Source organism: Oncorhynchus clarkii, chromosome 2, assembly GCF_045791955.1.
Source record: "Oncorhynchus clarkii lewisi isolate Uvic-CL-2024 chromosome 2, UVic_Ocla_1.0, whole genome shotgun sequence".
Taxonomy (NCBI): Eukaryota; Metazoa; Chordata; class Actinopteri; order Salmoniformes; family Salmonidae; genus Oncorhynchus; species Oncorhynchus clarkii.
Window position 1 is genome coordinate 28,328,188 of NC_092148.1, and position 16,409 is coordinate 28,344,596.

Consider the following 16,409-nt stretch of genomic DNA (forward strand, 5'->3'; position numbering starts at 1 on the left):
GGTGCATCAATGATATGTAAAGAAAAAGGAAAATAACTTTTATTATAGGTTCTTGTAGACAGTATACGTATTGTTTAGCTCAGTGATGGTCAACTGGGGGGAGGGTCGCAGGAGGTTTATTTTGAAAGGATACCGCTGCAGCACTTACTGCTGCTGACTTTACACGCGCAGTGTGTCCGCAGTGGGGAAATGGCTAGCTACGTTCGGATTCTGAGGGTTTTCGCCCTGCGCTCACTCGCTGACCAATCCAATAACGTTCTCGCCCCCCCTCCCACACACACACACTGATCCAATGAAATGACAGATTGTTATTTTGTTTTAATTGTGACACGTCCACTTAGATAATACAGATCTTTTGACAGCTAGCTTGATTGATGGCTAACTATGCAGGTGTGTTCTGCAGGCCTTGCACATGTGCATAGTTAACTGTCATTTAACTCATGTCGGCTAGTCATCAGAGTAAAATCATGGACAAGTTTTTAAAACGTGCAGCTCCCTCTTCATCCATTGCTGCATCCCATATGAACACCAAGGCAGACAACCCGGTCCCTGTCAAGAAGAGAAAAAACCTCCCCCGACCTCCCCCATCAAATATGGTTTTACATATAAGACAGGCAGGGTGAGTGTGGACCGCAGTGCGTCCTATGCAGCGAACTGTTAGCTAATGAGAGCATGAAACCCTTCCAAAAGTGAAATGGGATCTGGACACCAAGCATCCAAGACAAAGATAAGACGGCTGACTTAAAAAAAAAAAAAAAGAAGGAAATGTCAATATCTGGAGACCTCACAAGATTAATTGAAGAACCTATGCACGGTACAAGAAAAGGCACTTCGCATCATTCCTTGAGGCCCAGCGCATTGCTAAGTGCAAAGAATCCCACACCAGCGCAGGGGATCTCATACTCCCTGCTGCGATTGATATGTGCACTGAAATCTTGGGAGAGTTTGCCGCCAACCAACTTGAAAACCACACCCCTATCCAATGACAGGAGAATCCAGGACATGTCTGAGGGCATAATACGGCAGACATCCAAATGGCCATTACGCCCTGCAACTTATGAATCTACAGATTTGGCTCAACATGCAATTCTAATGGTCTATGTCAGACACGCCTGGGATAATAACTTTTAGGAGCAGTTCCTTTAAGTGCTGATTGGCCCACCACCAACACTGCAAAGCCTGTCTTTAACACAATGGATATGCACTTGGGCTCTGTGGGACTGGCCTGGGATGGGTGCGTCGGTGTGACCACTGATGGGGCAGCTGCCATGCCGGGAAAGCACTCCGGGGTAGCAAAGTGGATCCTGGAGAGAGTACCGAGTGCGAGGTGGAACCACTGCTTAATACACAGGGAGGCATTGGCAACAAAGGACATGGTGCCTGAGCTCCACGCCACTCTCCAGGATGTGATCATGCGTGTCAACTATATCAAAAAGAGTTGTAGGAGAAGCAGGTGTTTCAGGCCTTCTGCAGGGATATGGGGAGGGAGCACCATCAGGTGCTTTATCATGCAGAGGTCTGCTGGCTTTCCATCTGTAAAGTGTTGGGTCGCGTTTATGAGCTTCGAGCAGAGATTGCTGCGTTTCTTTTGGTAAACAAGTCCCCTCTGCCCGAGCTTTCCGATTGTGAGGAAACGCTCGCGCAGGTTGCCTACCTGGTGGATATTTTTTATCTGAATTGTCTCAATGTGTCAATGCAAGGGAGGGGGCACAATCAATTTGCACAGGGGGACGAAGTGGAAGCCTTCAAGATGAAGCTTGCCTTTTTGGGCAAATCATGTTTCTAACCGGAGGATTGACATGTTTCCCAATGCTGATTTCGTTATTCAGAATCCGATCAACAAACCGCACGGCGACACACCGTTAAATAGCATCTTGTCAAGCTGCAGGGAAAGTTTTGCGACAACTTCCCGGAGGAGAACAGGAGACAAGACTGGATACGGGGACCCCTATCGAGTGGAGATGGGAAACATCACGTTGCCAAGCAACGGAGATGCCAGCTGGTGGAGCTGTAATTTGATCGTGGACTGAGCATGCGCTTCCCGGAAATTACAGTTCTGGTGAGCGTAATGGTAGAGTATCCTGCTCTCGCTTGTCATGCAATCAGAATCAAGGTACCGATCAGTCTGAAAGTGGCTTCTCTGCAATGGCAGTGCTGAAAACAAACTAAAATCAGAAAAAAAACTGGACAGCCAGCATGACCTCTGAGTTGCCTTGTCAACCATCACCCCAGACTTCAATAATAAATAAACTTATCAAACTAAAGAAACACCCCCAGCTTTCCCACTGATAGGCCACACACACACACACACACACAATAAATAAACATGTTAATGACTTATTGTTCACTATGTTAATTATTATTGTTAATTCATTCTGATTTTCATATTACATTTTAGTGATCTGGTTAAAAATGTACACCTTTTTTTTTTAAAGTCAAGGTTGTGTAACTATTGACATTGTAATTGATAATTAAGAATTCCTAATGATGGTGTTTTTTTCCTATTTTAAACACTGGTATGTGTTACTTTTCATTGACATCACAACCAGTCCAATAATGTTATGTTCTGAGTCTGATCATTTGTTACACCCCACTCCTGAATTGGTGGTCTAAAATTAAATGGCTTATTCTCTTCAATTGGTAAATGTTTTCTCAGTTAATATGGCTGTGTGTACTTCCTTTTAATACCACAATTGAGAGAGTCTATTTAGCAAGTGAAACCTGCCCAAAAAGGCAGCTACAATACAACATTACAAAATGTAATGATCAACATTACATAATATTCGAACGTGACTCAATTGTCATATTTGGGTCCCAAGGCAAAACCAGTTGAGAACCACTGGTTTAGATGCTTCCAATGCTTGACTGACAAACAACTTTTTTTTTTTTTTATCATGGCAAAATTAACTATTTCTGTCATTGTTTTTGACAAGCCAAATCAATAGCAATGACCACTAGCCATCATTCCATCGTTCACTCAATTTGTTTTCCTCTTTGTTTGCTCTCTTTCTCTCTCTCTGTCGTTTCATCCAGCACTTCTTCACGTCTTTCGGGGCGAGGGACCGCAGCTACATGATGATGTTCAGACTGTGGCAGAACGCACTGATGGACAAGGTACCCACTTCCTCTCCCTCCTCCCACCTCCAGCTCTCACACTCCTGCCACTGTGACATTAACTGGGCATATATATCACCGTGCCGGAACGAAGGCACTTCCAAATACTGAGAGGGGGCAAACAATGTTATTTATGTCGTTTATTGGATAATATAAGTATTCAGTGATGAAATATAACATAATGCAACGGGACCCAAAATGCATAAAACACTGACCAAAACTATCGGTTACTGAATGATTGAATTATTGATTGGCGTTTTAATGTCCTACAAGAGGAAAATCCAAGAAGTTATTGAGACGGTTAATGTCTGTTTCCCCTCAGCCTCTGTCCCCAAAGGAGCTGTGGCACATCGTCCATCAGTGTTACGGCACTGAGCTGGGCCTCACCAGTGAAGACGATGACTATGTCTCCCCCACCGACGAGCACATTAACGGTCTACTGTGAGTGTACATGTTCGCTGTGTGTGAGAAAAAGTCTGAAGTGTGTGTGCGTGCGACCATTTAGTTTGGCGTTGTCCATTAAATTAGAACTCTCGTCCGTTAACTTTGATGTCTCTGGATTATCGATACCTTCAATTAAAAGCCACTACTGGGATTGTGAATTGTTAATCATGCTGTTTCTTTCTCCTTTTTGTCCTCTCTGTCTTCCCGTCCTTCATTCTCTCTCTCTCGTTTTCGCCCTCTTTCCCCCGTACTGCCCTTTTTTTTCTGTCACCTTCATCTCTCTCTGTCTCTTTGTGTATCGTTCAACCTCTCCTTCCATTCCCCCACCACATCTCAGGCCAGTGGAAGAGTCAGTCTCTGTCTCTGACCTGTTGGACCTCAGCTCCTTGGGGGCCATAGCTTCTCTGGGCAGCTCGCCCCCCTCCATGGCAGCCTTGTTCCCCAGTGGCCCCCTCCTAGCCAGCGGTGGTCTGGGCTCCTCTCCCCCCTCCTCATTCACCTGTCTGCCCGTAGACATCCCCGGCAGCCCCTCCCTCGACCCCCCGGACCCCAGCCCGCCCAGCTCCCAGAGCTCCCTGCCCTCCACCACGCACACCGCCTCCTTGTCCGCCCCCGCCTCGGCTGCTGCCTCTTTCGTGAGTTTTATTTGATTTCATGCCAGGGAACTACAGGGTCGTATTCATTAGGGTAAAATGTTTCAAAACTTTGTCTTAAGTGAATATGACCCAGGGCATCGGGGGGGGGTGTATATAACTTTGAACTGACTTTTTGGAGATAGTTCTGTGGTTTATCTTGATAGGATACATATACCCCAGTAGATCAGAGTCGCTTGTTGGCTCTAAACGGCCATCCGGATGTAATGTTAATGCTGTGTTCCAAATGGCACCCTCTTCCCTATATAGTGTACTACAGGGAATAGGGTGCTATGGCCCTGGCCAAAAGTAGTGCACTATATAGGGAATAGGGTGTTATTTGGGACGAGACCCATGCTGTACCTAAAAGAGCCAGTGTTGTTGTCTGACCAGGGCAGAGTAGAGAGGCTTTGAGGTCGTACTAGTCCTCCAAGGCTCCTCAGTTATGTGAGGGTGTTGGGATTGCTGTGTTAGTGTGTGTTTCTGCCATAATGACCTCACGGCGTGTGGTAACTAACTACCCCTTTCTCTCCCCTCGCATGCCATTTCCTAGTATGTGGAGGAGGACGGGGACTTCCTGTTGGAGTCTGCCAATCACATGATGCCCCCGTCTGCCACCAGCCTGGGAAACCTCTCCTCATTGGACCAGCTCACCAACGACGACGAGCTGCCCACTGACCCCAGCAACTCCTCAGACACACAGGAAGAGGGTGAGTTCCTGGAGCCCACAGGAGAGTAGTTTCGTGGAAAAACATTTACGTTTAGGCAAACAGAAAATACATTTTAATCTGATGCAGATGTGGGAGATTTGAGAGGGAAAAATGGGATTGTAGACACTTCACAAAGGTGAAATTCTAATAGTCCGTAAGGGGGTTCTTTCCTCGTCTCCTTTCCTTCCTTCCCACTAATCTGAAAGAAGGTGAAAGCGATTGGTTTCCACTCTGCTGCTTTCAGCTATCCTTTTTTCTCAGATTAGTGTAGATGCAGAAGAGAACGCCAGTTGAAACTACTGCAAATACTCCCTTCCTGTTGATACCATAATAGTAGTCTAGTAGGACCTACATTACTGTAGTCATGGACTCTCCTGAGAACAGACTGTTACTTGCTGCATTAAAGGCAAAACTCAAGAGAAACTCGAGACGTCAGCATTCACTTAGCAGATGACAGAGTACTAGGAGCAGAAAAACAATATGTAGTGACTGATTTGACCGATAAAGTGCAACGTTCAAGTTACAGAAGTCTGAACTAGTGCTAGTGTTCGCAACCACAATGTATTTACTTTGAGGCCTGTAAAGTGGGGAGTCTTTTACAGTTCTCTTCTGCTCAAACAGAACTGTGTTAAACGGTGTCTCTCGTCAACAAAAAGGACATTATCCTCCCCATTATCGCTGAAAGTTTTTATATTTAATTGACTTGAAAGGCCATTTCATCTGACACTGGAATTGAAGTTGATTGGCAAGCCAGCTTATCTAGGCCCCGTTTGTCAATGCAGTTGCAACAAATCCTGGGGGGGATATAACATTTAAAAAATCTATCATAGAAATTCTGATGATTAGACTTGATCTCACCTGTGGTATCTCTACTATAGTCGTGACGACTGTGTAACTCTGTCCCCGTCCAGACGAGGTGGAGTCGTTCTGTGCGGACCTGGCTGGCCGGCTGCACATCAACATGGTGGTGCGCATGAGCGTGGACAAGCTGCATGACCTACTCTTCTCCGCAGACACACACTTCATCCAGCATCTCTTCTCCCAACGGCACTTCACAGGTCCGTACAGCGCAAACGTGTACACACTCTCACACCTGTTCTTCACATACACATTCATATTGTTTCATATTTTAATTTGTTTGGATTTTATGTAATGTGACATACACAAAATGGTCCAAATTGGTGAAGTGAAATTTAAAAAATAATTTGTTTCCAAAAATGCAAAATAATTCTAAACGGAAAAGTGGCGCGTGCATATGAATTCACCCCCTTTTCTATGAAGCCCCTAAATAAGATCTGGTGCAACCAATTACCTTCAGAAGTCACATAATTTGTCAAATAAAGTCCACCTGTGTGCAATCTAAGTCACATGATCTGTCACATGAGCTCAGTATATTTACACCTGTTCTGAAAGGGCCCAGAGTCTGCAACACCACTAAGCAAGGGGTGGCACCATAAAGACCAAGGAGTTCTCCAAACAGGTCAGGGTCATAGTTGTGGAGAAGTACAGATCAGGGTTGGGTTATAAAAAAATATCAGAAACTTTGAACATCCCACGGAGCACCATTTAAATCTATTATTAATAAATGGAAAGAATATGGCACCACAGCAAACCTTCCAAGAGAGGGCCGCTCACCAAAACTCACGGACCAGGCAAGGAGGCCATTAATCAGAGAGGCAACGAAGAGACCAAAGATGACCCTGAAGGAGCTGTCCATAGGACCACTTTAAGCCAACACCTCATCACCCCGAGAACACCCTCCTCACAGTGAAGCATGGTGGTGGCAGCATCATGCTATGTGGATGTTTTTCATCGGCAGGGACTGGGAAACTGGTCAGAATTGAAGGATTGATGGATGGAGCTAAATATAGGTAAATTCTTGAGGGGAAACCCGTTTGTCTTCCAGAGATTTGAGACTGGGACGGAGGTTCACCTTCCAGCAGGACAATGCCCCTAAGCATACTGCTAAAGAAACACTGGTGGTTTACGGGGAAACATTGAAATGTCTTGGAATGGCCTAGTCAAAGCCCAGACGTCAATCCAATTGAGAATCTGTGGGATGATTTAAAGATTGCTGTACACCAGCAGAACCCATCCAACTTGAAGGAGCTGGAGCAGTTTTGCTTTGAAGAATGGGCAAAAATCCAAGTGGCTAGATGTGCCAAGCTTATAGAGACATACCCCAAGAGACTTGCAGCTGTAATTGCAGTATTGACTTTGGGGGAGTGAATAGTTATGCATGCTCAGGTTTTCTATTTTTATTATTATTTTTATCGTGAAACAAACAAATATTTTACATCTTCAAAGTGGTAGGTATGGTGTTTAATGGTGTAAATCCAATGATACAAACCCTCAATAAATCTATTTTAATTCCTGGTTGTAAGGCAACAAAATAGGAAAAATGCCAAGGGGGTGAATACTTTCGCAAGCCACTGTACATACGCGGAGACACACACACACACACTCTTTGTTGATCTTACACATGGTTGGCATTGGCAACGTTTTTGTTCCTCTTGATCCCTCTCCCTTTCTGCTCATTCTGTTTTCATTCCCTTTCCAAATATCTCCTTACATTTAAGTAGAAACGTTGTTCCTAGAATACATTCCTGTACACACAACTGTTTCCCAGTACTAGTGATAGTCTGCCTAGAAACATGGATAGGCTACAACACGATAGGATGCTAAATGCTTAGTTCATTCCATGTGACTGATCAGCCCTTCCTAAAGTCCACTCCTCCAGGGCTTGTACAGTAAGCTTTAGGGCTGCGTCCAAGATGGCACCCTATTCCGTATATAGTGCATTTCCTTTGACCAGGGCCCTGGTCAAACGTGGTGCTCTATTTAGGGAATGCGGTGCCACTTGGGATGCGGCCTAGGAGTGTTACTGCGTGAGACGCTCATTGCCTCTTCCACCCGACCGACTATCTCCTGATACACTGGTGCTCATCTGTAGGACGTCTCTGCTGCTCCACGCAGTATGGCTGTCGTCATGTACGGGGATGGAATGATTATTATCCTCCTAGTGCTTAGACTGGAGCTGTCCCAAATAATGGCATCCTGGCCTATTCCCTACATGAATAATAGGGTGCCATTTGGGATGCGGTCAGGGTCTCCTTCCTTCCCCTCTCCTCAGACATAGGCCAGTGTGTTGTAGCGCTAATGAGCAGTCCACTGTGTTTACGCTGTGTTAACCTTCCTCCATCTGTCTCTCTCGCTCTCTTTTCTTTTCTTCAACACCTGATATGTATGCTATTGTCTGTTTTGAGAGAAGCAGTACAGGGCTCTGCATATTCGTTGTTCTTAGCACAGTTCCCTAAAGTTGTCGTTTATTAGATGCTGCCATAGAGGCGTGGAGTTGGTTGGTTGGTGGCCTCCCTGGTTTGTGCCCCTGCCAGCTTTTGAGGACATTGTGTGGCTTTAATTAGTGCATTTCCCTCTGTGAAGCGGTGCTGTGTCCCTCTCGCTTTTCTCCCTCTCTCTTCCTCTCATTCTGTCCTCTCACTCCTCCTTTCTCTCGATTTCTCTCACTTACTTTCTCTCTCTCTCCCTCACACACACTCACTCCCTCCCTCATTCTTTTCCTTGTCCTCTCTCTCTGTCCCTCTCAGACCTATCAGTTCGCGAGTGGCAGCAGGACAGCTGCAGTGGGAACACCAACCGGATCCTGAGTTACACCATCGCCATCAACAACCCCCTGGGCCCCAAGACCGCCCCCGTAGTGGAAACTCAGGTCAGTCAGTCAGCACGTTGGATTTTACAGTTTTAAAAAACATTTGGTCAACATTAGTGGTAGCTGGTGTCACGTTAAATCAGACGACTGGCTCATTGTAATGAATGGAACCGGATCAAACTTATAGATTTGATGTGTTTGATAGGGTTCCATTCATTTAATTCCAGCCATTACAATGAGCCTGTCCTCCGATTTCTAAAGTGACACCAGCCTCCATTGTCCTCCCATGTTCTGGTTTGAATATCCGGTTTACACAACAACAACACAAAATCTAGGTCACGGCACAGAGACGTTGGAGTTGGGAGTCTCCACTGAGTTGGAGAACAAGACTTGACTCGCCTTCTGAGGATCGAGACACACCCCCGTAGATAATTTGCTAACGCTGACACCTTTCTTTCCCTCGCTCCATCCAGACGCTGTTTAAGAACAGTGCGCCGGGTGAGTGTTACGTGGTGGACTCTGAGGTCATTACCTCGGGCATCCCCTACCAGGACTACTTCTACACCGTGCACCGCTACTGCCTCACCGCCATCAACAAGAACAAGAGCAGACTCCGGTATACCTACTTTCCCCACCCAGCACACTGAAGAAGGCCTTTTGACTAATAGTTTGTGTTTGAGTCGCCTGTGCAGATCAAATGGCAATAGAAACATTTAGTTGTTTGAAACAACTTTTTTTTGTGTGCTAACCTACTAAATGTTGTATGTACCAGGTGAACTCACTGCCTTAGAAACCGCGAGCTTATGTTCTTACGTCACATAAAATACACCCGATATGGATGAAGTGTCCTTTTTAAACTGTTCTAAGAGGTGAAAGTTTAACTTAAAATCGGATTTATTGGCCACATACACATATTTAGCAGATTGCTATTGAGGGCGTAGCGAAATGCTAGAAGCAGAACTGCCAGGTCTGTCGGCGCCATCACACGAGTGGCGGATCGGTGTTCATTATGATACGTTTCTAGCTTCTGTCGTTGGTGAACCGTGTGATCCCTTTAGAGATGTCATATAATACTGTTATATAATCCGTTCTATTTAATTCTGTTGGGGATCCCAGGTATGTGCAGTACCGTGCATTATGTCTAGTGATGCAGAGTGCTTCAGGGATGGCTTACTGGTTACAGTGTGATGGACTCTGATTTGTGGCTGCTTGTGTGTCTGCAGGGTGTCGTCAGATATCTGCTACAAGAAGCAGCCGTGGAGCCTGGTGAAGGCGCTCATCGAGAAGAACACCTGGAGTGGTATCGAGGAGTACTACAGACACATGGGTGAGACTGATTTACATTGTAGTCTTATTCTCCTACTCGGGATAAAGAAGTGTCTGTGTTCTTATTGCTTACCTCTTTTTGGTTCTTTCTGGTTATGTCTCTGTCTCCCCCTCTCTGTCTCCCCCTCTCTGTCTCCCTCTTTCTGTCTCCCCCTTTCTGTCTCTCCCCCTCTGTCTCTCCCTCTCTCTGTTTCTCTGTCGCCGTCTCTCTCTCCCTCCCTCCCTATCAGAGAGTGAGGTGTGTAAGCTGGAGACCCTGCTCCAGTCTGAGGTGTCAGTGGTGACCTCTGGGGATGTGGTGGGGGCAGACTCTGCCAAGACACCCCCGGCCCTGCGGCGACGGAAACGCACCTGCTCCCGGCGCCTGGCGGACCGGGAAAGAGAGGGAGGTGGAGAGCGCGGGGACCGGGGAATAGGAGAGGAGCGGAGAGAGGCGGGTGAGTCAACAGGGTCGTGGTGGCGTCAGGAGATGCATCAGTTAATATTCTTCTGTTTGACACCTGATAAATAAGACCCATATAAAAGATTGTCAAGCAGAGTTCAACGATTACCTCAAATGTGTCAATCAAACTTATTTGTCTCCAGGTTTCTGATGATTCATACAGCTAAATGTCAGATGCCACTGGTGTTCCTCTTTGCTTTATACACTGACATCTGCTGGTGTGATTTTGGAACTGCATCCAGGCTCTTCTGGCAGGAAGTAATGCGTTTCTCCCTTTGACCAGGTGGTCAGTACAAGCACGGAGAGCGGTCGCGTGGCGGAGGCAACAGCATCTCTACCATACTGCTCATAGTCAGCTTCATGTGAGTTCTGACCTCTCGGCATGTGTGAAAAGAAACACTGATCGTTTCCCCTAAGGGAATTATCAATGGCCTAATCTTGTCCAGCGTATGAGCTTTAGGATGAATCCATACTTGAGATACGTTTCACACAATCCTCCTATTGACATCAATACATAACCTACACTAAACTCAAGTTGGGATTGGACCTTTTGTGAGTGATTGAAAGTGTTTTTGGGGACTTCTCATCCCTGGAGCATTACCGTAATCACCACCGTATGTGACAAATGAGTCTGAATGCTTGTTTCTTTGTTTCTGTAGTCCATGTCGTCAGTGTTTTGGGGGGGGGGGTCAATGAAAATGTATATCTCCTCTGCTTACTGACGGCCTCCCACTCTCTCTCTCTCTCTATCGCTTCATGTGCATAGGATCTGTGTCAGGTACAGTATAATAAGAGACTGGGTGTCACATCGTCAATGTCTCGTTGAATGACTGTTTCGGCGTTGTGGCGTCTGCGCTGTCATTTGATGGTCTAGTATGCTTTGTTGTCCAAAAACAATTTGTGCTGTGTTACAGTTTGAGGTGCGCAACCACTTTTCCGTTCCTCCTCGAGTTCTCATATTCCCTTAATTCGTAACCCAGTCTCGCTCCCTCCGTTTTTGGCCCATACTTACGTCAATACATTTACCCTCTCTCTCTCGTTCCATGCTGTTTTTGTCTTATCACCTCTGCTCTCTCTCTCCTCTAGTCTGGTGGTGTTGGTGGCCCTCAACATGCTCTTGTTTTACAAGCTGTGTTCTCTGGAGAGAGCTGCACACACACTGGAGACGTGGCACTCCTTCTCTCTGTCTGACAGGTAACCAAGCCAGGATACATCTTTATATTATAGTATTATTACTACTTATCCATCAGAGGACACTGTCCTGTTCTCCTTTTCTTTTTTTGTCTTTTTTTTTACCCCCCTTTTTCTCCCCAATTTCGTGGTACCCAATTGTTAGTAGTTACTATCTTGCCTCATCGCTACAACTCCCGTACGGGCTCGGGAGAGACGAAGGTCGAAAGCGTCCCTGGAAAACGTCCCTGGCGGGCGGAACAGATATGACAGTTTGTTACACAAAAGAAAAGGGCTAGGTTTGAGTGAAAGAGCGGGAAGACTGATGTACAAAGGGAAGAAGCTGTGCTATCGTAAATACAGTATCTTATGCATTCTAAATTACCGCCCATTTGGAAAAGGAAAATGCAATAAATATTTACTTTGAGCTGCGCTTCGGTAGGTTGGTGGTAGATGGAAGGCCGTGTTGCCAAACCGAGTCCTTTGAAGAATGTCTCTGGTTGTCAATTGGATACATTGTAGTAACGTCTTTGGGTGATAGACGGAATATTCTGTCTGTTCCTTCCTAACCCTTGTTTGCATCTGCTGTTGCTAACTCAACGACTAGGAGGTATCACTTCTGTAGTGAATAAGAGTTCAAAGTTCATACCATTTGCTACCAAGCTCACGCTGATGTTGGCTTCGTTCTGTAGTTATTATCTGAACCATTCTTACATCGGGCCATCGTCCTCACGTCCTCGGAACAGGAGGTTATATTGTCGTCAAGGGCTTATATAGGAAGGGAGAGGAGGGCGTGTTGGAAAAGTTTTATAGCCCATGTCCCTTCACAGGGGCGGGCCACTGATTAAGCATGAAAACCCAAATCTCACATTTTAGAAGCTAAAATCACATTTCATCCCATCACGAATAATTTCATATTCAAACATTTAAATTGAACAACAATTCCATGTGAATCCGATAACTCTGTGTAGACTTTCCACTGTAGAGTTTGTCATATCATTGATGAGAATGTCTCAGATGACAAACGAACTGACATCATATTCATTAAGTACCACCGCATATGTTCAATTGGTCGGATTACCAGAATATAGTTCATTTCCCCTCACCTTCTGATGTTCCCAGAATCTCTGTTAACCAAGGGTTTTGCAAATGTAACCTCGGTAGGGTAGAGAGAGGAGAAAGGGGGGAAGAGGTATTAATGACTGTCATAAACCTACCCCCCAGGCCAACGTCATGACACATGCGTCCTCCAAAACACAACCCACCAAGCCGCACTGCTTCTTAACACAGCGGGCATCCAACCCGGAAGCCAGCCGCACCAATGTGTCCGAGGAAACACTGTGCACCTGGCGACCTGGTTAGCGTGCACTGCACCCGGGCCCGCCACAGGAGTCGCTAGTGCGCGATGAGACAAGGACATCCCTTCCGGCCAAACCCTCCCTAACCCGGACGACGCTAGGCCAATTGTGCGTCGCCCCATGGACCTCCCGGTCGCGACCGGGAGCTGGTGGTACAGCTAGCACTGCAGTGCTTTCGACCACTGCGCCACCCAGGAGGCTTCCTGTTCTCCATTTGATTGAAAACTAGATTTAAACTAGAACCGAATGCACCTCTGATTCCCACTGTTCTGTTTTGTTCTATGATTTGTTCTCTTCCTTTGCTCAAGAACAAACCAGCACTTTCATTGGATATTACTTACTACCAAAGATGCATTTTTAGCATGTGAACTAACTGTTCTTCTCTTGCGCGCGCTCTCGCTCTCGCTCTCGCTCTCGCTATCCAGTCCTCTACCCCAGTCGGCAGGAGAGTGGGCCCAGGTGTTGCAGCTCCAGAGACAGTTCCACCAGGCCCAGCTGGGCAAATGGCAACAGATCCTCCAATCCTCAGTCACTCTGCTAGACCAGGTGTGTGTGTGTGTCCAAGCATGTGCACGCATCATTTGCAAGCATCGTTCCCTAAGGCTTACAAACGACTTCACTGTTATTCATGAGTGAGTCATCATGGCTGTCGTAATGACATTAGCCTCCTCCTCTGTCCTCTCTCTCTCCCTCAGATGAAACAGTCGTTGGAAAAGCTCCACCGAGGCGTCGTCACTCCAGAAGTCCAGCAGGATCCCCCCTCGAACCCCACTTCAGAGTCTCTCACTGAGCACTGATCCTCCCTCCCTCCACCCTCCAACCCTCAAGTGGGTATGAATGGACCACGGGGGGAGAGAACCAAGGTGGAGGTGGCCAGAGGGGGAGGGTCCAGCTGGGCCAATCAGGGAGAGTGACACTCTCTCACCTGATCCCAAGCTCCGCTCCTGCTTCTCTACTCAAAACAGACAGGGAGAGATGTGGGGGAGGGTCCAGCTGGGCCAATCAGGGAGAGTGACACAGACCTCAGTCTGAGCAACCTGCAATGAGGTGGGTGGTGAGTGACCTTTAGGGTACTACACTACCCATAACTCCCCACACCTCAGTCTGAGTAACCTGCAATGGTAAAGTCCCACCTTCTCTCACGCCCAGACAGACTGGGAATGTCTTCAGGACTACAGCAATAACATAGCACGGTGAGCCAACCATATCTCCCACAGTCAGGGCTAAAGGCTGGCCAGTTTGTATAGTACCATCTGCTCCTCACATGCAACCAACCATGCTGCTCACGCTGAACCATCTCCCCTGCCTGAGAATCCAAGAGACATTTTCAAAAGAAAACGGACGATCTACTGCATTTCAACATGTGCAGCCCTGCTGCTGCGTTTCAAATGGACAGACTCCGGTGCAGCGCATTTCATAACGGACTGACTTGACTTGGACCGACTGCATTTCTCAAAATGGGCCAACCCAGATTTAACTTTGCGTTTCAAAATGGATGGACTCTGACATTTGGGAAATTGGGAGCTTTCCCAGCCCTGATAAACAGCAATGGCTCTGTTCCCAGCTGAAGCCAGCCTAGGGGACTTATGTGCCTCGGTGTGAGGGGTCCGCTCAGCTAAGTCCCCCTTGAGCCTCTGGAAATGAGGGACACATGACGAGGGAGGGGAAAGCTCTGATGGATTACAGAAAGTCTCCTGTTTCTAACACTTTTTTTTTTTTCGTTCTCTCTCTCGCTCTCTCTCTCTCTCTCTCTCTCTCCATCTGGGATCAGCAGCTTCCATCTTAGACTTGATCTGCTATTGGAGAATCATTTCCAAACAATACTTTATTTTTTAGACGTTAATAATCCAAAAAGACTCCTAAATCCTCTACTAGCTCGTTTTTATCGTTAGCTGTCTTTTTGAGGGTGACTGGGTTGTTTCGAGAATTGCGAGCGAGCGAATGATGAGTGTGCGCGCCAGACCGTTCCAGTATTTATTTAGCACGACTTTGATTTCGAAAAGTCCTGTCCCGCTCGCAACGCGAGTGATTTCTTTTCCCCCTATATGTTCTGTGTTAATGCTTCAGCGCGGACCAAGAAAGAGCTATTAAGTTCATCTTTTATATTTACTGGTCATAGCAATAAGGATATTTGGTGATTTTTATACTACTTTTGAATGTGTAAAAAGTAGTATATCACTAAAGTGTGTTTTTAGGGCAAAATGAGACAAGCAAGCGAAGATCTAGCGTTGGACAAGAAGACGGAGATATATGTGTATTAGAAAGGAGTGTCCTCATCGTCACATTGTCACTGTTACATTTGGTATTATTAAGATGAGTATGATTGAGTTTGTGTTTGTCGGATACTTTTTCTTCTTTTTTTTCTTGCACTTGGTCAACTTCTAATTGTGTTATTGGATTGGACTTGGAAGTGTTTCAGGGTTACTGACTGTACTCTGTAGACCCAGGCTCTGCGTCCCAAATAGCACCCCATTCCCTTTATAGTGTAGTGCACTACATAGGAAATAATGTGCCCTTTGGGACGCAGACTTTGTAGACCAGGTAAACAGAGAGATGCGATAAACTAGTGACTTTCTAGTGTAAACTGGGCTGGACTTAAAAAGGACCAACCAGTAGTGTAGGCCTGGATAAAGGGAAATGTTGCAGTATTGTTTTTGTGAGTTCAAATGTATGTTTATATGTTGTTCCTTTTCATTGTATATCTTTATTTTGTAGTCTGTCTTGTTTCTTCTTGTTTTTGTTTGTCGGAGGGTCATCTCATTTTATTTTCTGCTCACTCCCCCAACCTCTGATTCCCGCTCACTGTCTATCAAAAAACGTCTTCTCTTTTCCTAATTATTTTCCCTTTCATCTCCCCTCCTATTGTCTTTTTCACTCTTCCTCTCTCTCTTCCATCGTTGTACTGCCCTCCCCCACTCCTTCCGTCTCTTGCCTGTGCACTGAGTAAGTCAGCTGTGTAAGTGTGTGAGCCTTGCTGTGCACGGCCAAACAGTGAGTGATCAAAGGATGTACTGTATTTATTAGGTTCAGGGAGGAAAGTGGGGTGGGGGGGGGGTCGGGGGAGCAAATGTACTGTAAAAGAGTTGATTGTACACAATGCCCTGGAGAGAAATGAAAAGTTCTAAAATATGCAGCAACTCATCGGAGTGTTATTTTTTTTAAGTGTGTGTGTGTCATCTACCATTTTCATAAAGTTTAACTAAAAAAGTATTTCAAAACAGTCGGTGTAATTATGTCATCTTTCTGACTTCCCAGCGTGTCCAAATTCAAGCTGATCTGTTGGTTTGACCTGTTCAGGCAAAAGCATTTAATTGATTTAGATGTCTGCCAATGACAGTGACTTCAGACAAAGTCCATGTAGATCGATACTGTCAATTGACCTACAAACACATTTGTACTACTGGCCTACATCATTACCAAAGAGCAGGAAGACACTGTTATGATAATTTCCTGTGACATTAATAGATCTGCTATATCTAATGTTTACATTGGGTGACTCCCACCTGTTCTGCTTCAATTCTTAGATAATATATCAGCATAATA

At 45.9% G+C, this 16,409-nt stretch overlaps 1 protein-coding gene across 5 annotated transcripts in view; it reads left to right on the forward strand.

The window, feature by feature from the left end:
* LOC139366098 (protein Aster-A-like) overlaps positions 1–16,086 on the forward strand; it is a 35,039-nt gene extending 18,953 nt beyond the window's left edge. For 4 of the 5 annotated variants that reach the window (XM_071103212.1, XM_071103200.1, XM_071103227.1 and 1 more), the window contains 13 exons: positions 3,034–3,114; positions 3,437–3,555; positions 3,896–4,193; positions 4,744–4,900; positions 5,812–5,958; positions 8,509–8,630; positions 9,044–9,186; positions 9,794–9,897; positions 10,127–10,333; positions 10,622–10,700; positions 11,425–11,532; positions 13,292–13,412; positions 13,562–16,086. In XM_071103212.1, coding sequence (XP_070959313.1) covers positions 3,034–3,114; positions 3,437–3,555; positions 3,896–4,193; positions 4,744–4,900; positions 5,812–5,958; positions 8,509–8,630; positions 9,044–9,186; positions 9,794–9,897; positions 10,127–10,333; positions 10,622–10,700; positions 11,425–11,532; positions 13,292–13,412; positions 13,562–13,663 — 1,788 coding nt within the window. In that variant the 3' untranslated portion in view covers positions 13,664–16,086. The remainder of the gene's footprint in view (positions 1–3,033; positions 3,115–3,436; positions 3,556–3,895; positions 4,194–4,743; positions 4,901–5,811; positions 5,959–8,508; positions 8,631–9,043; positions 9,187–9,793; positions 9,898–10,126; positions 10,334–10,621; positions 10,701–11,424; positions 11,533–13,291; positions 13,413–13,561) is intronic. The other variant, XR_011626720.1, reaches the window with a different exon arrangement.
* Positions 16,087–16,409: the final 323 nt, after the last annotated feature.